The 24,506-nt window shown below is 34.6% G+C and overlaps 1 protein-coding gene and 1 non-coding gene across 2 annotated transcripts in view; both read right to left on the reverse strand.

The window, feature by feature from the left end:
- The window catches only part of LOC117114659 (carbonic anhydrase-related protein 10-like), a gene marked incomplete at its 3' end in the record, with an annotated part of 95,537 nt that overhangs the window by 69,329 nt on the left and 1,702 nt on the right, over positions 1 to 24,506 (reverse strand). The window contains exon 2 of the mRNA XM_033258349.1: positions 5,888 to 5,926. Coding sequence (XP_033114240.1) covers positions 5,888 to 5,926 — 39 coding nt within the window. The remainder of the gene's footprint in view (positions 1 to 5,887; positions 5,927 to 24,506) is intronic.
- On the reverse strand, positions 22,991 to 23,061 carry Trnag-gcc. The gene has a single exon. It is a non-coding gene; the product is annotated as a tRNA-Gly (tRNA).

Raw genomic sequence — 24,506 nt, forward strand, 5'->3', positions numbered from 1 at the left:
AGGACTAGTGTTGTCCGAAAGCTCTGGTTCTATTTCTGGCTGTTTAAGTACGTTTACTTTTTAGCTGTTGCTTATCATTTTTGTATCTCTACTGAGATCCAGCCATTGTTTCCCACAGCATTGTTGTTTTTCAGTATTTTGCCTTTTAATCTATATATATATATACACATATATATATATATATATATATATATATATATATTTATTTATTTATTATTATTATTATATCAATCAATCAATCAACTTTTTATTTCAGATATTATATCCATATAGCACACAAATAAATATATAAGAAAAATAAAAATAACCGAGCAGGTGTGCCTACTAGTTATAAAAACACATTATACATTGCAATATTAACAATGAAGCACCTTACACCATGTTAACCACAATCTAGAATGTTTTAAAACATGTACATTTATGCACTTCACAAGTATATTTTGTAGACTTATCAATTCCAGTCAGACAGTTAAAAACCGACTTTCTCATATATTCACCAAATGACGGTAAGCCAGTGGTGACAAAGAGATCACTAGCACTGCAAAACATAGGTTTCTTTAGAAACATCCTAAGGCAGTTGTTATAGCATACTTTCAGACATTGCATTGTCTTTTAAATATAATAATATAATATTTACAAATTTATTTTTAAAAAATATTTTTTAAATATAATAATGTAATATTTACAAATCAATAGGCCTTTATATTAAATTATTGAGATAATATGTGATGATATGGGCCTATATGTGTATCATGTAATGCAATAAAATTGACCTATATACATTAATACAAAAATCACTGGTACTTGCCTATTATTAGTACTGTATAGATTAATAGTTTTTTATCAAAACATCTTATAAAACTGCATATATGCACGTTACGCGTATGCCTAACAATTCCAGATAAATGACCATAATAAGAGGCCTACTTTACGGCTAAATTGAATCACTTGCTATTTACAGTTCGCTGTCACAAGCCGATTAATCCGCCTACAGGGATGACCCAATTTCATCACAATTCGCTACGGTAATTTAAAAAAAAAAGATGGAATTGACACAATACGACACGATCAAGTAGCATATTGTAATGTCCGTTTCCTTTGTTTACTTAATGCCCGTTTGGGGACAACTGTTATTTATTTAAGAAGTGTTCACATAAATGTGTCTTTCTGATTGATAGATTTTCTGATCGGTTTGTCGGATCGGTTTGTCGGAAGTTCAAATTAACGGAATGGACCATATAAAAATTATGACATTACTCCCATAGGACCTTCGTGAAAACTGAATTTAGAGAGTGGACAATTTTTTTTTAAATTTTGACCAAAAACAAAAAAATCAAAACAAATTCTGTTCTATATTGCGTGTGGTAAATTATGGAATAAAAATCCTCCCAAATATGGAATTAATATGATGAAATAAAATAAATTATTTAATTATTTAATAAAGATTAATTAAAACAAAATAAATACGATTAACAACAAATAATTCAGAACAGAGATTTCAGTGATTTGTTGGTGTAAGTAATTTTCGGCCAATATATATTTTTTTAACGGCTATAAAAGTATTATGCCAAAAATATTTAAAAAGAAAGAACATTTTACAAGAGTCAAGAGTCTTGTGGTTGCGTTTGATGCTGGCGGGGATCCAGTACGACGTACCCCTTCCAATTTTTCCACTTTTAAAATTGCAATGCATATATTGAAATTAGCGCTACTCACTTTGGAATAGGTTGTGCCCCTCCTCCCCCACCCGCCTCCCCCGTTTGAAAAATGCAGAATTCGCCCCTGTGATGCTTGCTAATATAGACCTAAACCATTTTTTATGACTCCTGTTCGTATACGTTCAGTCCTTGGAGGTTAAAATTCTTTAAAAGAAAAAAACATGTGGCGCATGCGTGAACTAATGACGTTAATTAATAGTTAATACACATGTAGGATTATAATATTAACTTTACAAATAGTTAAAGAGGACCTCTAAAAGCAATGTTAGTGATCGCGGTTCAGAATTTAAGGAAAATTTCAATTAATAATTCATCGAATTCAATTAATTGAATGGATTGTAGACAGCGTTGCGGTAAATGGAGACGTTCCATGCTGGGTTAATAGGGCTATCTAATTGTTTAGAATTAAACGTAAACTGCTGAGAATCGTTACGTTTGCGAAGTGGATTAATGTAGCGCTTGGTTGATGGTTCATGGAATCCATACAGTAACTGGTACAAACTAAACATACTATAACGTATCTACGAAGCTGTGTGAAGTCACGCTTCTACCGCCGCGGCCAGCCGAGGCTAGGCGCCCCGTTTGAATAAGCGCCCCTCTCGATAAGCGCTTAAAAAATCAGTCATACAGTACAGTACATCACCGACTTAATTTCCTGCTAATTTTCTAGTTTAGTGACAAAACAAACAAAAAAACCAGATATAATACAGTACCGGTATTTATTTATAGAATAAAGCGTAAATTAAAATAATAAATAATAGGGAGGTACGTTACCGGTTGTCATTATCATTAAAACAAACTCGTATAATAGAGAGCGAGAGTTCAATAAATTAATATTTTGATTGTTGTCATTTATATTTATCGTCCTCCATAGTAATTCTACTCGACTTCACATCGTTCTCAATATGAACTTTGTTCATGGAGTACTGAAAATAATCCCCCCCCCCCCACAAATTCACTCCGTGAGTTTTCCAACTTGCTGTAAGCTCCCCTCCATTTTCATCTAAATCCATAAGCGCCCCCTCAATTTCCACTCTGCTTTTATAAGCGCCTCGTTTGAATAAACGCTCCTCAAAAAGTGCGAAAAAAAAGTACGGTACTCCTTCACACTTGCATCAGACGAAATCCCACAGCTTGACGTTATAAAGGAAGACACGCAAAAATTCCATTTCTTTTGTGAAGTATTTCAGATGCGTTTGTGCTCTAAATCAGTGGTGTTGCGTTCGTGGATCCCTCTAGCACATGCCAAAAGTCTTCACGGATGTCTAAATATTACTCATTTGTCCCTATCTCAACAATAGGATTATAGATAAAAGATGATTCTCTACGAAAGTTAAACATTAAACAGTGGCGAATCATAGAATTTGAAATAAAAACCACCTCAGCCCCACCATGGTTGGGACTGAGGTACAAAACTTGTTTATGTCTATGGCACTTCTAGATCGCCGGAAATGGCACAGTCAGACTCAAAATATGAAGGTAATATAATCCCCCATTTAATTTTTATTTGTAAAATTTATGGCGACTCATGATTGATATTCTACTAATAAGATTTATGAATATAAACAGACAGTAAATTTTACAGATAGAGGATTTACTCTACCTTAGTCCCACCATGGTTGAGGCTGAGGTACAAACTTTATATATTTATTTTTAGATGAACGGAAATGACACTGTCAGAATGTAATATTCTGTTATCTCCCATATGCTTTTGATTTTGTCAAATTTAGGGCTCCCTCCTGATTTTTTAAATTTATTTATAATATCCAGGTAAAAACAATACAGGAGAATACATGTAAACAAGATATAGGCCTACATTATTTGAGGACTGCCACCATAAAGTGACTCTTGTATACTAGACATATTTACATTAAGCGTATATAAAAACTAATTTAAAAGATTCTATCAGATCATCAATAAAATATTGGAATTAAAATATAATGCCAGTTAAAACAGTGAACGAAGTCACAAAGGAATTTAATTATTGTCAAGACATGATCACATTGTGGTTGTAAGACAAGACAAAATAACGGAATCTTGAAAAAGTTGTTTTAATAATCTAGCGGGCCCCACATTTTTCGCGGGCCTATTTGACTTGGCGGACCCCCAATCATTTTTCACGGACTCTAGGTTGGGAACCACTGCTCTAAATTACTCTCGTGTGAAATAGGCTTTAAACCCATATAATGTATTTGCGTTACGATTGCGTTTGTAACATGTGGTTCCTAGTGATTATGGTGGTAGCGTATTGAATTTGCGCACGCAACGGACCGTTTTTAATGACGATTCGTTCTGAATGTCACCGTCAATCAGGCGCTTGCAGAGCGACGCAACGTGATGCTTGGCTATACGAATACTGATTCAGCAACCTGTATCATAATATTGTCTTTTCTCTGCAGCGCTTTTCATGGATACCGTACTCTTCGTAAAAAGCAATTAGGCCTACACGCATAAACTGAAATGAATTATAATGGAAAACGATAGTTCACAAACACTACAATCAACAAACAATTAATGAACTTTTGGCTCTGTGGTAAGAACTGCGATAATAAAGCTAGTTAGGAATATAATTTTACAATGTTCAGGTCCTTAATGAGATAGCTCCCGGGTTCTAACATTTCTCAAGTGTATGATAAAAACTGTCTAATACAATGATTATCATTTCTCATTAGCAAACCATTATGTTTGTTTTTAATTTTGCTGCAATAATTTCGTTAAAATAGGTCATTTTAATAACCTAACACTATTATGAGAAAACAGGGTGTTAAATGCTTAAGTATCAAGATCTTTTGCGATAAATAATAAACAACTATCGATCCTGCATTAATTATACGAGTTTTATTACAGTTCACGTCTACTATAGGGTGAAACCAAGTCGACCATCCGTACAGTGATGTTATTATAGGCCTATATTATGTTTGATTAATACTACAGTAAGCTGTTATATGCGTTATTAGAGTAATTAAGTAACATAGCGTAAGTCACGCATCATTGAACCGTGTCCATAACACATAAAATAGAATTATCAATATAACGTTGCATCTTTTATACTCATGAATATTCGTAATGTATACTATTATGTTCGAATTAAATAATTGGAATTTGTATATTAGTGTAAGATATTTTCATGTATTATTTAGAATTGGTAATGAATTGTTGCAAAGGATAAACGTATAGGCATATTCCGTATGCATAGAAATCATCATTGTTATTATCATCATCATTGTTATTATCATCATCATTGTTATTATCATCATCATTGTCACAAAACCATTTTCATTGTAATTACCATCGTCTTCAAAATTATCATCGTCAACACAACCATGATCGGGATCATCATTATCGTCGTCGAAATCATTATCATTATCGTTATTCATCATTATTATTATCATCATTATCGTTATCATCATAATCATAATTATAATTCGTTATCAAGAACAAATCACAGTGAAATTCAATTTGAACACTCATCCTCATTATTAGCCTACTATCACTATTTTATGATTATTATTGTTAATATGTTGTATATGATAAACATACTATCAAACTAGACTATTAGTAGTCAGGGTTGGCGCCAGGAAAATTGCCGTCGGGGTCTGAGGTCCCCGAAGGGGGTCCGATGCCCCCGACGAGAGCAAACGGGCCTGTTCGGGTGGTCAAGGGGGAAACCCCTATAATGATGACAATTTATAACTAATATGAGAAAAGTCATATAAATTGTTCTTCTCCCCGACGAATTGTGTTTTTTCTCCCCAACGGGGAACCAACTCTCCCCGACTGGGGCCCTGTCACCGCCCTGTGTGCCCCACCCCACCCCCCGCTGGCGCCACCCCTATTAGTAATATGTCTTCCCTCTTTAGTATAAAACAAACATGTGCTCTAATAAGCCCCATAAAAGCAGTATTTGTTTATACGTCTTCTTTTGGAACACATGGCCTTCAACTTTCAACATTATTACACTGACGACTATGTAATACGGTCTGCACTCTCACTTGAAGTTGTCCATTTTTGTTCCAAAGTATATATTTTACGATCTCCATAGCACCACTTTAGAAATGCCTTTTAATATACGTGTGTTTAAAACGTAGGGGATTCCAAAAGTACAATAACTTATTATGGCAGGCCTATGAGTAAAGTAAAATGCCTTAAGAAATTAAAGCTGTTCTTACCGTCTGTACCGCAATAATGCCACCAGTGTCTAAATTCCTCTGTAAGAAAATAAAATGATAATATTTAATAAATATTACTCACTCACGTGATTCAATTAAGAACGCAACGTGACAACGCGCGCACGGATCGTTTTTAATGACGATCCGTTCAGACTGGCATATCATCCCGTCGTCTACCGCTGGAAGCAAAAGGAGTTAGGTTCGTCTTACGACGGCCATTACGACCGTCGTACGGCGCAGTAAGTGCCCGGCTTTACCCCCCCCCGCTGGCGCCACACTGGTTTCCTCTCCGCTTTCTGTGAGCACTTGCCGACGCGACGCTGATATGTAAATTTGTCGGTGGCACCCTGAGTTGATCGTCATTAAAATGATCTGTTCTCTGCTGGAGTCGCGTCGGACGGCGACCGTCTGCGCAGTGTTTGCCCATGGCATTACAACTAATGTTAAGCTTAGTTTCCAGACTATCAAATTTTATTTGACAAGAAAACTGTTGTATGCCCATATATAGTCACGATGTGCCTATATATGGCCATGATGTGATGTCATCATGATCATATTCAGGCATTTCACATGTTTTTGTCCAATAAAATATGATAGTCCGCGGACAGGGCTTTATAAAGAATTTCCTTATGATTCATCGATGGTAATCATCATCAGTACAGTTGTACATCAATATTTTATTTTCAATCACTGCAACGCCAATGAAACATCATCATTTATTTAAATCCACAATTTTTAGTATATCATAATTCATAATTCATTAATGTCTCATTTTTCAATTTATTTAATGTTGTCAGAGGGCCATAAAAGTTATTAATATCTCATAATATTCACGCAATCAACGTTAGCGAAGAGAAGCGAAATATTAAAGGTAGGGCCTATATGTTTTCTCATCCAAAACAGTGTATCATTAATAAGAATTTTTAAAAAGTAGGAGTAATAAAAATTAATTAGGGCCTATATAATATAACGTTTCATTTTTACGAATTTATAGTCTGTGAAATACGCAAAGTTTAATTAATGTTGTCAAAACATTAAAAATGTAAACATCCTTATATCTATTCTGTGATTGGTTGATAAAATCTCTATATTTAACAGACGCGCGCGATAACTTCGTTTAGGAACGCACCAACTTGCAAGACAGCCACGTGACCTCATGTGACTACCAGAAGTTGCGATATAGACGGAAAGACAGAATCAGCACGGGAAGAAATAATACGGAAAATTGACGCAATCGCATTAACTCGATGAGCGTTTATCGCGTCTTTCTGAAACAAAATGTTTAACAACACACTTATGTCTAGTTACATTCATTTTTGAACTGAGAATAATACACGAGGTGGTCGTATCCTATCGAAGTAGAGCTGATCAAACTTGCTGTCAATCAGCGTTGCCAAGGTGATGCAACAGGAATCGTAACCCAAAGAGTTCAGTGGTGCATTATTTCTAACACTTGCGAAACATTAATCTTGTGAGACAATCATCGTGCAATGCTATATTTATTGAGAATTTAAAGTGGTGCATATTTACACATTCTTTATATTTATTTTTCGAGCAAGACGCATAGACCTAGATGTATTTAGTATTGAACAGATTGAACTTATTATAATAATCGTCACCATTTATAATTATCATCATCATCTTACTGACATAATGCCTCTCTGTCAATTATTGATCCATTATTACTGTAATTATTCATATTATTATATAATCATTAATATTATTATAATTATTACTATTTTCATATTGATATTTAAATTATCATCATTATTATTACTGTTGTTATTATTACAATATATTATTATTATTATTAATATTTGTTATTACCACTGACAGTATAAAAGTAATCGTCATCATTATCATTGTAATTATCATCATCATCACTACCATTATGACTATCATCATCATCCTTGATCACAGTAACTATAATCATCACCAACATCATCATCATGATTACCATTATCATCGTTTTTATTACTATTATTATTTGCGTTATTGATATTCTTATTATTATAATGTTATTGCCATCGGTATTATTTTCGTTATAACAATGTTACTCTATGGTATTTTTCAGAGAACATGTTTAAGTCTGTATGTCTATCCCAGCAAATTCTGGTCAAACAAATCATGCATCAAGCTATACTTTCAGGCTGACCGGTTTCCCTGCACTTCATCCACGGTACAAAGCCCATATTTTCGTGGCCCTTTATTTTCGCGATTTTACAAGTTGAAATATTTCGCTTACTTTTATTTTCGCGACTTTTCAATTCAGGGAATAATGTGTTGTATACCCGCAATAGCTGACAAAACCATGAGAAAACTATCATTCAGAATTTTGCGATTTTCCACACCCTTAAATTTAGCGATCTTCATTTTATCGTGAATCGTGAAAATTAAGGTTAGGCCTACGCCTAAATAAATAGCTTTACAGTATTTTGATTCGAGAAATCTTTCAAAACTTGGATCATATTGTCACACGAGAACGTAACGAGAGAATGTGCTCAACCAAGCTCAACTATGTGTACCCGAAGCTGAACCTTTCCTCGTTACATTCATTTTAGAACAGAATATAGGTCTAGCATACTTAACATTGTCCTAGAGGCGTCTTCGATGAGAAATAATTATGTAATTCACATGAAAATTAATTATATCTACACAACTTCCCTGACATTTACACAAACAGTGCACGACAACATGTTCATCTTATGTAAACGCAATTATTATTATTATTATTTTTATTAATGAATGAATAGACGATACATGAAAGTGGGTGGCGCAGTGGTACAGTTCAAGCATTGTTTGTGAGTTAAACACGCTGAGAGGTACTTTGCTCTAATTTTGTCAATATGTGAATGTCTTGTATATGCACACAGAGGTACCCTATTCCCATGTAGCCTGGTGAAAATTATATGGTCATTCAACCATTTTTGTATTGGCTGGCTTGATGCCTGATTATTCGAAGTTTTGATTTAATTTTAAAGATACAAAAAGAAAAAAGAAGAAAAGAAAAACCAAAAAAAAACAAAAAAAAAAAACAAAACAACCAAAAAAAAAAAAAAAAAAACAAAAACAAAAAAACATATGGTATTGTACGCGTACGGCTTAAAACCTACTACATTGAGAAAACAGCCTTGCCCGGTCCAGCCCCAAAAAATGCAAGCGCACACACACAAATACTCGAAACACCACACTCAAAGCCTGCCTAGACTAGCCTACCCTAGCGCTTGTTGTTTTCCATAAAATCGCTACGCTGTCGCAACAGTTTTTATTGCAATCGTTGAACTGCGTAGCTATCCCCGGTGCAATCGGGAAGGCTCCTAGATTCGATTAACCAATCAGCGTCACCGAAAGAAGTCGGCAATCGCCTGCAGCAATTTTACGTATAGGCGCGTAACTTCACAATGGACCTTTCTGCTAAGTCTCTGCCCCTTTGATGTTGTTGCTAAGTTCCCACCAATCAACAGCGTTAAAACATACGCAAACACGTGCGATTGGGGAACAACACGTGTGTTTATTTTATAGCCCTGTTCTGATTGGTTAATTGTTAAGTTTGATTGACATTCCGGATAGGTAGGTCCATTGAAAGCTTCGGCTCATCGATAAAACAGTCCTTGGATAATATCCTTTATAGTATATCATTGATATATTTTATTAAGTATAACTACAGTGACAACAACAAAAAAATGCTTCATTAGGTGCAATACTTGTAAAATATCAAAACAAAAAGATTTCAACATGAAAACTATCAAGAGCTTACACTATCCAAAAGAAGTACAGGTCTCTCTTTAATTAAAGACTACCTCCAATTAAAGACCGCTTTTCTGTGGTCCCAAATTAACATAATGTCTTTTATCTTTATTATTCTAATTACAGATCAAAACTGGTAAAGACCATGGAAACCCTGGTCCTAGAAGTGGTACCGTATTTAATTGGAGGGAAATCTGTACACAAGAAATACAATTTAATGAGACTTAAAAATAATTAATTCATACAACAGTAAACATTAGATAGGCCTACATTTAAACAAAAGGGCAAGACGAATTACTGCAAGATCAAGTACCATTTTAATATCAATTAATGAGAACAAATTACGAAATTGTAATGTAGTCAATAAAACAAAAACCACATAAACTAAGAAAACAATGACTGAAGGCCTATATCTAATCACAATTATGCATCCTCATTTCTTATTCTGTAAATAAAAGATATTGCTATATTAATATTACAAATATTTGTTTTATTTGGTTTTAGAAAAAGTCATGATAAGGCATTATACTTTCATAAGGTAAGGATTGGGCTGTTCTATAAGTGAAAGGTAGCGCAAATATTCAAATGCGTAGAAATAATCATTATAATTTGTCCCTCGTGAGATGTGGAATATTTGCACGGATATGCCACGGTACGGAAACACGCACAAATGCGCTTGTTTTCTCAGACTTTTACGATGTAAATTTACATTTGCTACTACGGTATAAGTTGTGTTCAGTCGCTTTGATTAAATATTCATCGGTTACTATCTTATTAGAGTATAAATCGATCAAGATGTTCGAGATAGCATGAACTGAATACAATTGTAACTTGAAATTGAATGCGGTTCTTTATCATTGGTAAGTTATGCTGACTGCTAGCCATGTTAATTGATGTGATTCGTGTAAACATGCTTCTGAAGTGTACATGTACACGTACAGCGAGTATAAGATTTTTTTAGCACACGAGCTAATGTCATTTTAGCTACAATAAATATTTAACTCATTCTGGCTATTTTTTTTTATTTAGGCCTACGCGGCATGCACTGTGGACGATCCGCGTGCCTGTTTGGCTAGTTTTTTCATGTTCGCTTGTTCACTTTTTTAAGGGCAATTTTAAATTCTAGAGCTGTCGGATTAAAGAGTACTGTTGAGTGATAGTTTTAAGAATAGTTCGTTATAGGTTTAAGTGTTCTTATCTGGTTACGGTTGTAATAAAAAAAATGCTTATAAAAAGTGATTCAATGACTGCGCGTACTTAACGCAGTAATACGCTCAACATAGTTTCAATGTTTCATTACTTGCTAAACGAACCGAGTGGCGCGTACTGAGGCGCACGCGATTGATTGAGTCACTATGTAAAAAATAACTCTAGACAGCGCTACTGATAGCCTAGCTTGGTAACATTTCAATCTGAGTAGATTTCTGTAGACCATCAAGTTATTTCAGCATCATAGGTAGACAAGCATAGTGCAGACTTAAATATGTAATCATCTATATACATATTCCTTTATCCACCTTAAGAATATTGAAATGATTACATGCATCGATCAAAGCATCCATGCATCAAATCGGATGTGTCAGTGATGCCAACAATCCTAGCGTTTAGTTTTCCATCTCGCATTCTCCTAAATCACTCTGTTTCATCGAATCCCTCAATAAACCTGCTAGTTTATTTACCTTTTATTTTATACGACGTTTCATCAAAACTCTCAAACTGCCGCAAAGGAGCCTAAAAGCAGAATTCACGAGCTAAAGAAGTGACCATGAAAACACGTTCAACTCAAACGGACGTCATTCATCAAGCTCCCGTCATGCATTTCGTTTGAGAACATGTTCATAGCAGCAGAATGAGTTCATGTCTTAAATCCAAAATGAAAGACGTTGTGTGAACTCGATTTAACGCAGGTTGGCTTCTGATCCCGCGCTGGTATATTTACAAAGTTCGATGTTTCGAATGATTAAGTCTGGATTATGCCACAATATGTGAAAATTTCACATTGAAAATTAGATTATACAAAGTAGTAAAAATAGGCCTACAAAAATTACTGCCTTTGATTTTACAGAAGAAATCAGCGTATTGATTACTCGCATGGAACGAAAAGATATTTAACTCTCGTCCACGTCCATGTAGATATGACGCATGCTATTATTGAATACGTCGCGCGTGTTTACCTACGCGTGACTATATTGAATGTGAATTATTCTAGTGTCAATTAAAAAAAAGTGGATATTATATCATAACATACACCCACAATGGAAGATAAACTGTGTTGTTAATGCAATTATCACGTGTGTGAACGCGTGCAATTATTTGATACGTAGCACGTGTTTGCACGTAGCAGCGAATGTGAGTATTCTCGGTCAATTAAAAAAAAAACAAAAGTGGATATTGGTGACCATCACAAAACTACAGATATTCCATGGCACGATAATGCAATGAAACCCAATCTTTATCAAAATCTGGTTTACATTATTTCTCCTAAATATACACTTACATCAGCTCAACATAATGTTGATAACATCGTTCATTATGTCAGCAATTTCTTGCAGGCAAAAATGATATCAAAATATGAATAGGTCTGATCAATTTCAGAACATGCCTACTATTATTCATGTAGGGTCCAACTTATTAGTAATATTATATTGTTCTTTACAGGGGCTATTCAGCAATGGAAATATCAACATTAATTCTTTTTTCGGGCTGTGACTTTTGATATGGTTTGTGCTGTATGAAAATGGAGTCGTTAGCATGAGATGGGCATAGAAGAGAATAATAATAATAATAATAATTATTATTATTATTATTATTATTATAATAATTATATGATAATTTAAATATCAATATGAAATAGTACCGTAATAATAATAATAGTAAAGATAATATAATAATATGAATAATTACATAAGGAAATAAAAATTATTTCAATATAATTATAATAGTAATAATAATGATATTACTAATAATAGGTCTAATAATAATCATACGATTATGATGATGGTGATAATGATGATGATGATGACGCCCGCGATCGACAACGACGATGAAAATGGCAATACTGTAATAATTTTACCGTAGCAGTAATATTAGACAATAATGATAATAATAATAATAATAATATTTATGATGATGATAACAATGATGATAATGTTAATAACAAAAATATTGTGCTATGTTCTAAGCAAAATAGCTTTTGGCTAGGCCTACCTAAAAAACCTACATGTAATAACGAAATGATATTCTAGTCAGAATAACAGACTATGCCATATAACGCATCAGTTTCCACATTTAATGAACAGCATATTGAATAGATCCATTACTAGCGTCTGAGAGCAGTTAGGTTAAACGATTGAAATTTAAAAGATCAAATTCTTATCGTTGCATTTATTTTAGTATGAATGTTATTACTCACGTCTATTATTTTTATAGGATTATTATTTTATTAATGGTTGCTCTTTTGTTGATTTTCAACAACAAACATAAATACAGAACACCAAAATGCATAGTATAAAGGCATAAAAATCCCCATATAAATGAAAAGTTACAGTACCAAAAAGGAATATATATAGGCCCATATATTTTTTTGTTGAGCAAAGGTCATTTATTCACAATCAAAATATATTTTTTATTGCTGCAGTAGGATCATACCACTAAGCCATCCCCTCATAAATGATTGAACTCATGAGTGAGTTTTAAAACTAACTACCAATCAAAAAAGAGACGAATTTTACCTGCGCTGAGTGTCAAGTAATAATTATAGTAGGTCTATAATATTTCAATTTTTCCCTGTTATAATGAGACTTTTTTTTATCAGAATTTTAAAATAATCACCTTATAGATGTTAAGGGTAAACATTAAGCCTAATGGAGAAATTTCGGAACTCACCTCCCCATCTTCTAAATTCATTCTAAGATGCAACGGTCTACGTCAGAAAGCCGACGGAAAGTCTCGGAACTATAAGGATCTTTCAGCATATGCTATCTCTACCTAGCATGGGAATTCTACCTACTTTTCCGTATACCTCCAATGTCTAGTAGCACCGTATGCACGTTTAAAGTTTAAGATCAAGTGTTCTAAAATGATTAAGCAATACTAATCAACCGTTCCATTAAGTGGGACAAATACATTCAGTAGAAAAAAAAACTCTATAGATCAGCGTATCTTCATTACAGTCATGCGTGTAACTAGATGAGCTTTGTACACAGCACGCACTAAATTCATCCGTACATTGTTTTCTTTTTTAATATCAGATTTATTCCACATTCTAGTCACGTTAAAATATAATGAAGTTCGAATTTGTAACAAATGGTAAGATACATTGGTATTCACCTTTGGTTCAACATTGCTCAGGTATTGCAAATAGAATTTACGTAAATATCGTACGAAAAATTTCATTTCCTCCTTGTAATATCCTTTTAAGGACAATACACGTTAAGATTACAAAAACCAATCTGAACATACCTTACCGGAATTAGCGAGTGTTTATGTTTCAGAAACTCAGTCGACGACGATAAATTTGAAGATTGCATTTATCAGTATAGCTTAGTGTATAAAAAACTAACATGGCGGACAGCGATACGACCATGTCTATCTAGCTACACATAGGACCAATAATTTTTCGGAAGTGCTAGTGTTAAAAAGTGATAAATATGTGGCCGCGGGAAATACAAAGACTTCTCGTGAAGCATCAACCAAGGACCGTAACCAGAGTAGGGAGAGGGTTTTGGAGGGGGTGAAATCCCTGTCGTTTGATGGGTGGGGGGGCCAGAGGAATGTTAAATTCCCGGTCTTGGTGGTGTGGGTTGGGTTCAGGGAAGAACGCCTGAAGAAGCTTTGACCACGTCTGCACTGTAACTGCATAGGCTTACAGTAACAAAAACAAAACAAAAAACAAAAAAAAAACAAAAAAAAAAAAACAGAAAAATTGATTCAGAGTGGCAACAATCGCGGTAATGCCCAGCTAGGGATAAATATGACCTCGCACACGTGGTCGTAAGGATCGCCCATCTACAGCTCAGCTACTGTTGAGAACGCAAGGCCCGCAATTCTATGTAGATGTATTTATCATATTTTTCAGAACGAGTTTCAACTTTTTTTTTTCGATGAATTAGTGATCCCCGTTTTTGACAAATTTACATCCAGGTTAAACATGTCATGTGTATAGAGCCTATGCCTCGGGTATCGCGCACAGTTACATTACTGACAGATCCATCAAATTGCAACGCCATAGCATAACTTGACCCTTGCAAAAATTGATGCTGTATCGATCCGAAGATCACAGACTACAATCGGAATTGCAATTTCTGTTCCGCAGTGGCGCAATTTTACTCATGATTTTACTCAAGCGCACGCTTTCTATAGAATGGAAGGTAAATACTATAGGCCTATTCAACATGCGGCTTATACATCGGCCTAAATTAAGCCGTTGATGAGTCAAAATATAGGCCTACTTGACTTGTTAACATTGGCCACTGAAAATAAAAGCTGGATAGATGGAGAATGGCACGGTGCTTTATAACCATTGAATAAAGCATTGATTGGTCCGCTCATGTGCAAAATCTCAATATTAAATATCGCCAGCAATTACGATACAAAGATGAGTGCAGTCCCAATTACTTGGACGGAAATTTGATGGGCGATATATAACAAAACTATTCTATATCAGGTTTCCAGACGAACTATAGACATTTAGGTTTTCAGTGTGGACTTTTCGTAACATAACGTAAACAATTCCTGCCGTGAATCACGTTGCCTGCAAACATTCCGAATTCCATCAAGCAAATCATAGTAAAACATCATAATGTCCATGCAGGTTTTCAAAACATAGAATACAACACACAATCAAACAATTGATTAAATATTAACTTTAATAAACATATTCAACTTTTATTGCCAAACAAATCAAAATGGTAAGAAAAACTTGGTAATATGCAGGTTAAAAAATAGATTTCTTTAGTCGAGTTTTAAGCCCCTTTAGCAATGAATATACAACACCAAATTTATATTAGAAAGGAAAAAAAAAAACAGACAGCGTAATTATAGATAACATATTCTTCCATTAAAGCCATTTTTAAAATAAAATGTTTTTTTCAAGAAATATACTTCAAATATCGAAAGAAATCTCATTCCATAACGTTGCTTCTTCAAAACCAATTCTAAATTTACCTATAAAGAAATACGAGATTCTTATAATATTAGAGTATTGTTAAGTCTGATATGAGAATGTTTAATAGTATAAAAATAATGAGATAAATTATGAGGGGTTCGGTTATGATAAATATTCCCCTATCCAATATCAATCACGTCAAGATCCTAAATACATTAAGATATGTCTAAACACGTTTAGCTTTTAAACGTGTCACCAAAAACGGGACAACATTGCGTGGAGCCTTTGCGTTGAAATGCTCCACGCTGTTTTTACAGTGAAGTTTAAATTCTGGTTGTATTTTTGTACAGGCTTCCGGCGTACAATACAACCACGCGATCGACCACGTGTACACTCGGTCCTAACAAGGCAATTCAACAATTGCCTGGTGGCACGCTCTGTGGACGTGAGACACATCCCACGCAGGCCTACATTGGCACGCGAGGACGTATCACCTGCAAAATCTTACGCCTGTCCATGCATAGACCAGGCTGTTGCCTGAAAATCGTATAGATATCTCTAAATCTAACCTCGACACACCAACGCATTTCGTTCTCCTTTTAAGTTACCTCCAGCTACGTATTACGGTCTTTTTATTTATTTAATAATTGATTTTAATGTAATTTTTAGTTTTTGTAAATAATCTATCTCGACTAAAAGAAGGTTGCCCTAATCTGCAGTCAGTCAGAGTACCAACCAAACATTTGCCCAAAGTGTCGTGGTCATTTATGATATTTTATTAGTTTGAGCAAGCCAGATACTAATTCTGTGTCAGTTTATAGTCACATAAGTCATCAATAATAGGAGAGAAACAGACAGACTGATTCTTGAAGTAGCATGCCATAAATACTCGAATAAGCGCCGCGGCCTTATAAAACTTTTGGAGGTTTGGTGCGGCGCTTATTTCGAAAGCGACACTTATTCGAGAGCGGCGCTTATTCGAGCATTTACGGTAGATATCTCTAAATCCAATCTCGACACAATTTAAACGCATTTCGTTTTCCTTATAAGTTGCTACCTCCAGCTATTTTGCAGCGATTTTGCAACGTAGGCATATGCTGTTGAAGTCACCAGTATTGTAGTCTTTTTATTTATCTCATATTTGATTTTAATATAATTTTTAGTTTTTGTAAATAATCTATCTCGACTAAAATAGGGTTGCCATAATCCGCGGTCGTACGTAGGCCTATGTAAATACGTGTAATTTTGCATGAAATTACTCGCGCGGTTGAAAAAATGCATGAAAAGAAAGCAAGAGAATTTGTCGTAAGCCCGGTTAAAAATGTATATTTTGTCATCTGATATCATCACAGATTTAATAAACAATAGGCCTATAATACATGTATACCCTGCAGCCACTAAATTAGCAAAACTATGCAGTTACGTTCGGTAATTTGATAGGCCTACATGTTATTAACTGGTATAGGTCCAGAATATTGTACTGTAATATGGTTTAGTCTACGTACAACAGGAGAAACCTGTTTGAAAGATATGAAAAATCTTGTATAAAAGTTGAAAAACAAAGTAAATCAGGGGTGGCTCCAGTGATGTCCAAAAAAGGGTTGGGGGTCGAGAGACAACACTATCTTTGGGGGTCTGATTTTTTTTTTGTTTTTGTTTTCTAGACGCCTGCCAATAACATCTGGGACGTTTTGGGTGATCAATAATTTCGTTTTTCTTTTTTAACTTTCCAAAAGGGGTGGCTGGTCCGCCTCCACCCCAAATCCGCCCATGAGTATGACCGCCATAAAAGAAAAAGACATCTGAAGAAATGACGTCAGTATATAATTTTATATAATATCGGAAATAAAAAACAATCAAAATACAATACTACATACACCTACATTTTTATGAACAAAAAAATATGTTAAGTTGGTTGTGATTAAGACTGTCTATGTTTTTCGAATCATGTTGTGGAGTAATGTATAGGTCTATGCTTTAACTAAGGACTGATGGTGATATTTTACAATACTGTGTTTAAATAAAATGAACATAAACAATAAAAAAAAAAAACCATCGCTAAAACACAGATAGTCCCAAAGGATGAGGATAAGGACTGTCTCTTATACACATCTAGATGTGTATAAGAGACAGTCATAATATACACTATGGGCTATTTTATGTTGTTTGGTATTTAATGGAATTGGACCCTGGTGGCTTTTTTTTACTGTATTATTGTTTTTTTTTTTTACTTTTTTATCCTACAGAGCACTATAGTGTTGTTTGTGAATCTGGTGTTGTATTTTAATGTCTTATTCTGTAATTTTAATGTATTTTAAAATTTATAATTGTAAATGAAATGTACTCAATATATTTTCCATTTATATGGACGGAATAAATTGAATATTGAATATTGAATTGAATATTGAATTGAATATTATTATTATTATTATTATTATTATTATTATTATTATTATTATTATTATTATTATTATCTATATAAAATATTATATAAATGAAAATATTAAATAAAATATAGATAATTCTGTCATTCACACAAGTATAATAATTATCTTGTGTGTATAATAAACAAGTGTGTAAAACCGTATTATATCCTTATATTTTGGCAGTGCTTCATTCAGATACTGTAGTTAATGGCTTATAGGCTATCCTTTTGAATGGATATATGTATAACATAATAATATATGATACTGTATACCTGCTTGAGGGTATGTAGTACTTTAAAAATATGGTTATGTTACGATAACAGATTATGCTACAGTACCGTATACATAATTACCAATTATTTTAATTCTGGTTCAAAATGTTAATGAAAAGCATGATTTGACTTATATATACTCAGTAAGATTAAAATCCATGAGGATGTGTGTGTTGGGGAGGGAGAGGTGACTGCTCGGTGGCGTAATGATGGGGCCGGCGGCCCCAGGCTTTCTGAAACTGGGGGCCTTTTGTGGGTGCCGGTTGCCAATTTAATCATGTGATTTTAGATGTGCTCGTTTTTTAATCATGTTTGCATTGTTATTATGAATGTTTTTACGCCCAGTAAATGATATAATATCAGTGGCGGATCGAGGTATTTGAAATAAAGGGGCCAGGGAGGAACTTTCACAGTTGGAGAGTTTAGGCCTATAGCACCTCAGCCCCACCATGGTTGGGGCTGAGGGCAAACATTTATTATATTGGCACCGCTAAATGGCAGGAAATGGCACTCACAATTTAATTGGTAACATAATTTTCTTCATTTTTACCATTTTTTTGACAAATGTGTGGGGTCCCGGGTCGACAGGCTACACTCCCTTTAATCCGCCACTGAATATAATATGATATATGTCGTACAGTCGATTTCAGAGACACATTATGGCGTTATGTCTTTTTTGGTCAGGGTGCTATAGACTGTCTTATGGGTAGTGCCATTCGGGGCCCCTAAGGGTCGGGGCCCTAAGGGACCGCCGCATGAGAGCGCATAGGCGTTACGCAATTAACAATTATTGTTTTGTTTATGAAGATTTCTAGGTCTTTATTTGTTTGCATACGTGATTTCTTCGCCATTTTCTCGAATTTATAAGATTTGAAACAGTCATTATTATATATTTGTTATATATCACATCATATTATACAGTAGAACCATATTAAGTGAAGAAAATAATAATAATAATACCGTATTTATATAGCGCCTAACAGATCACAGATCCCTCTAGGCACTTTACAATTCTTAATTTAATTTAATATAATTTCTCCTTAATAGGGATGTCCCCTGACTAATAGGGGTTGGTCGTAGTGTTGAAAGACATACCGTACATTTTCCTCACTTCATGGCCAAAAAACGTGTCCTCTAATGGGCGAAGAAAATGTCCCCATAATCTATTAATACGTTTATAGTCATATTCCCGTATTGTTGTACAGTATCTCATTTTATAAATCTCCAAGATTAGAAACAGTCAATCTTCATTCATCTATTTTTTTAAATTTTTTTTTTATATGCATTACATATAATTATTCTCATTATATAATTTTTCATGTTTATAGATTATACGGGGATTAGGTATTGTAGATCCGATCGAAAATAATAAAATAATGGTCCGCCAGGTGTGCAATGTGAATGACAATAAAAACAGTGGCGTAGCACTAAACCCGGGCACTCACCGTGTCCGGCGGTTGTCGGCGGCCGACGCAGGATCGTTTTTTAATGACGATCCGTTCAGACTGCGACCGACAGTCAACAGACGGCGTCGCGTTGTCAGAGCTCACAGGGAGCGGAGTTGAATATTTATTCAGGGCCATGGGTCACAAATCGGCTGACGAAAACGTCGGAATGCTTCGTGTTGCACCCAAATAATGAAGTATAGACATTATGTGTTGTCTGTGTACCCATTTCTTAATTATTGCTTCTTTATTTATTTATTTATTTATTGTATTACTAGTTAATTTTATCATTTAATGTATGTCCCATATTGTATTCAAACACATCGTAGAGTCAACTCGTCCATAAAGGTCAATGACCAAAAGTACGTGTTACCTCAAAACAGCTATTAATGGAAAAGTTTTTTTTTTGTTTTTTTTTTTTAAAGTGTTGATTTATATTTGCTTCTAAATCAAGGCAGGTTGATGCAGATTATGTCTTGGGAACAGCGCATGATATATTGGAGAGAAAAGAAAACATGTTTAATATTTTTGCTGCAAAAATAAAAGATAGGCTACTTTCACAGATTCCGAATTAAAAAACATCAAATCTTCAGCCAAAATATTTAGAAACTTTACCTAGAAATTGAACTACTAATTGCATTATCATAACTATAATAAAATTTGTAAAGATTTAGAAACAAGAAAAAGTTCGAAGTTCGCGGCCCGGGTTTTACAGATTTCCCTCTAATTATAAGAATCATCTAATTAGACCACCTCAAATTGAACACAATTTCCAGTTTTTTGTGGTCATATCATATCTTTATTATTCTAATCAGACACACCAAATCTGCTAAAAGACCATGAAAACCCCAGTCCCAAAGTTGGTATTTAATTGTGGGAACCTGTTAAAGACCACTTCCAATTTAAGACCATTTTTCTGTGGTCCCATACAAATGTTTTTTTTATTATTCTAATTAGAGACCAAAACTGTTAAAGACCATGAAAGCCCCCGGTCCCAAAAGTAGTGTTTAATTGGGGGAAACCTGTTAAAGACCACCTCCAATTAATTACCACTTTCTTGTGGTCCCATATTAACAAATATTGTCATCTTTATTAATTTTTAGAGACCAAAACTACTAAAGATCATGGAAAGCCGGGTCCCAAAAGTGGTCTTTAATTGAGGGGTGGGGGGGGGGAATGTTTAAGACCACCTTTATTTTAACAAATGTCTTATATCTTTTGGCTTTGGGGTATAGTGCGAAAAGAGCATTAGTCTAGTTAATCCGTGGATTGACCCAGAACTAATTGGGAAGGGGAACGGGCTGTATTAAGTACCTGTTGTTTCGACGTACATAAGTTAGGCCTTGGGCCTATTAGTTGTTAGGTGCAATGAATCTAGAATTGCATATCATTCAATATTAGATTTATTATTGACTACTGAGACTATTAATTTGTTATTTACTATTATTCCGATGTTGAAAAAGCAAAGGGGATTACGTTTCGGGGCGATACTATTCAAATATGTAAGTTACGTGGAGTTGCTTGGTTACGCGTGGCATTATGCCGTCTATTCTCTTTGTTACGCATGGCTTATGCTATCTGTTTCTTTTGTTTTGCTTGTAGGTTCGTGGTAGTACACATATTCTAATGATGAACGCTTGAGATTTCCAGTAACTGGTATTTGTTGAAAAAGCCTTATTCCAACAAATATTTCATACGCTAGGCATAGGCAGTATTCCAGAACTTGTTGATTATATATTATCAAAGTAGCTTTTTTTATCCGTATAAGTACCATAGGCCTATATAATTTTTTGTTTCCAAAACCATCACTTTGAAATTCTTTTCACATACGCTCATTAAGTGTCTGCAACGACAGAGCAACTATTTTTTCACACTCACAAATTCCTTTTCGTTAACGTTTAAAATTACAGGTATTATAATAGACCTAATATAGGCCTTAATAAATAAAATAAAATAAAATAGGCCTTAATAGGCTATTATATGCCTACGTACACACACTACTTAGGAGGTAGGAGGTAGGACTTAAATGTGTCAATTTAAACCTGATTCAAAAGTATTAATTTCAGATAATGCTGAACATTTTCCTGAAGTAGCAGAGAAAAACTAAATTCGAATCAAATCCTATTCCTACAAACAGGATGCAAGATATCCCAACTGGGAAAAACATCTTGCAGAGCCGGACGGCCGTTTTAAGGCACAGACGACTTCTAACATTTATCGTAACAACATCGTTACAGATTGATGGCTTCGTTGGGATGAATCGTCGTACGAAGCTGTATACAGCGCCTGCTCTACTTCTCCCTCCCGCTGCCTCATAATCAATACAAATGCGACTCATGGTCGTTTTACACGTTATAGGAAAAAGAGTCTCAATAGGTGTTTTCTCTCACTCATGGGATCACTATTTGACAAACGCTTATATTTATAGTACTAATGCATTAGATCATACAAAACATTCAATGATTTTTGCTTCAAACAATTATACATTTCCGGGGAAAATGTTCACAGTATTCTCAGAAGACCTTCAATGGCCTGACTTTTTTTGAAGAGAAAAAAATGGAAGTTGTAGGAAGACGTATTTACAGCTCTTGTGTGTCTCTTAAAAATAAACCGGAGCTGTGTTGTTAATTTTGTAATTATCTTCTCGCTTAAAGTAATTATACATTTCCGGAGAAAATGCATTTGTACTGAAGATTTTGCTCCATAGAAATTGTATATTTTTCAAACAAAGACGGAATTTGTATGGAAGACCTTTCAGCACACAAAGATGTCTCTAATACCGATGCTATGTTGTTAATTAAGTAATTATCTTCACGTTTAAAATATTCATTCTTTTAGGAAAATAAACACCATAGAGCTTCAGTGGTCTGACTATTTAGAAAAAAAACAACTTGATGTGGGAAGATACTCGTGCATCTTTGAAAACAAACAAATCTATGTTTGTGTTATATCCGTATAATATTCACTACCGGTATTTCTAAAGTAATTAAATATGGTAACATGTGCAGAAAAAAAGAATAGACGACAAATTGTATAAAAATTTTGCATTTCAATTTTTAAAATACACAAAGCAAACATAAGACATCAGAAAAAAAAAATCAAAAAATTGCATCGGCCGGGAATTGAACCCGGGTCCCCCGCGTGGCAGGCGAGAATTCTACCACTGAACCACCGATGCTTCCTGAAAATTCCTCCGATTTTTGGTCATCAGTTTTTTATTATGTTATGAATAATAACTGCGTAATGACATTACCTGTTATTAAAATTTATTTTTCTAACTTTTATTATGGCTAAGCTTGGGTATTTGCCTTTGCAGTAAAGAGTTGCCTGATCCAGTGCTGATTACTTAGCGAGGACGAGAGTAATGCTAGTACGAATCACAGTAGTGCGCAGTACTATTAGTACGAAGTACGGTTAGTGCGTAGTAATGGGAGGCAACAAAATAGTAGCTAGTATAGCGAATCCTAGTAGGCCTACTTATTTATAAATACACTGTCCTATTACAGAAACACGTCTATGATCAACTGCTGTGTCTGAGAATCATCTTGCGAAGGCCTAAGTCTATTTAGTATTTGTTCAGAAATACTGTTTTGTCTGTTTGGTGGGGGAAGCTAAAAGCTGGTATCTACGTCTTTGCTTGCTAATAATAGAAGCCTCATGGGCATATCTCGAGAAGCAGCCGATCTCGTAAAGAAACCTCCCACCCCCTTCAGTTTGCAAAAGTAATCTCGAAAAGAGGCATGCCACTTCCAATCACACAATAATGGTACAATAAAACTGATATTACAATAAGGTACTGAAATAAATTACAGTAAACTCCATTAACAGGCCTAATAATCGCCTCAATGTGATTGAGTTAAACTTAAAGGCCTTCTTTAAAAATCCGTTATTTAAATGTTGCTGTTAAGTTGTTCGATCAAGTTAAATCAATGTCAAAACCTATAGTTATAATAGGCATAGGTCTAGTCCCTGTCTCTTATACACATCTAGATGTGTATAAGAGACAGTAATAGGTTTATTTTTCTAACTTTTATTATGGCTAAGCTTGGGTATTTGCCTTTGCAGTAAAGAGTTGCCTGATCCAGTGCTGATTACTTAGCGAGGACGAGAGTAATGCTAGTACGAATCACAGTAGTGCGCAGTACTATTAGTACGAAGTACGGTTAGTGCGTAGTAATTGGAGGCAACAAAATAGTAGCTAGTATAGCGAATCCTAGTAGGCCTACTTAGTTATAAGTACACTGTCCTATTACAGAAACACGTCTGACTGAGAATCATCTTGCGAAGGCCTAAGTCTATTTAGTATTTGTTCAGAAATACTGTTTTGTCTGTCACTTGGTGGGGGAAGCTAAAAGCTGGTTTCTACTCTTTGCTTGCTAATAGAAGCCTCATGGGCATATCTCGAGAAGCAGCCGATCTCGTAAAGAAACCCTCACCCCCTTCAGTTTGCAAAAGTAATCTCGAAAAGAGCCCACTCGAAAAGAGGCATGCCACTTCCAATCACACAATAACGGTACAATAAAACTGATTACAATAAGGTACTGAAATAAAATACAGTAAACCCCATTAACAGGCCTAATAATCGCCTCGATGTGATTGAGTTAAACTTAAAGGCCTTCTTTA

This window comes from Anneissia japonica, unplaced genomic scaffold (assembly GCF_011630105.1).
Source record: "Anneissia japonica isolate Jap-2015-1 unplaced genomic scaffold, ASM1163010v1 scaffold288101_len212226_cov194, whole genome shotgun sequence".
Taxonomy (NCBI): Eukaryota; Metazoa; Echinodermata; class Crinoidea; order Comatulida; family Comatulidae; genus Anneissia; species Anneissia japonica.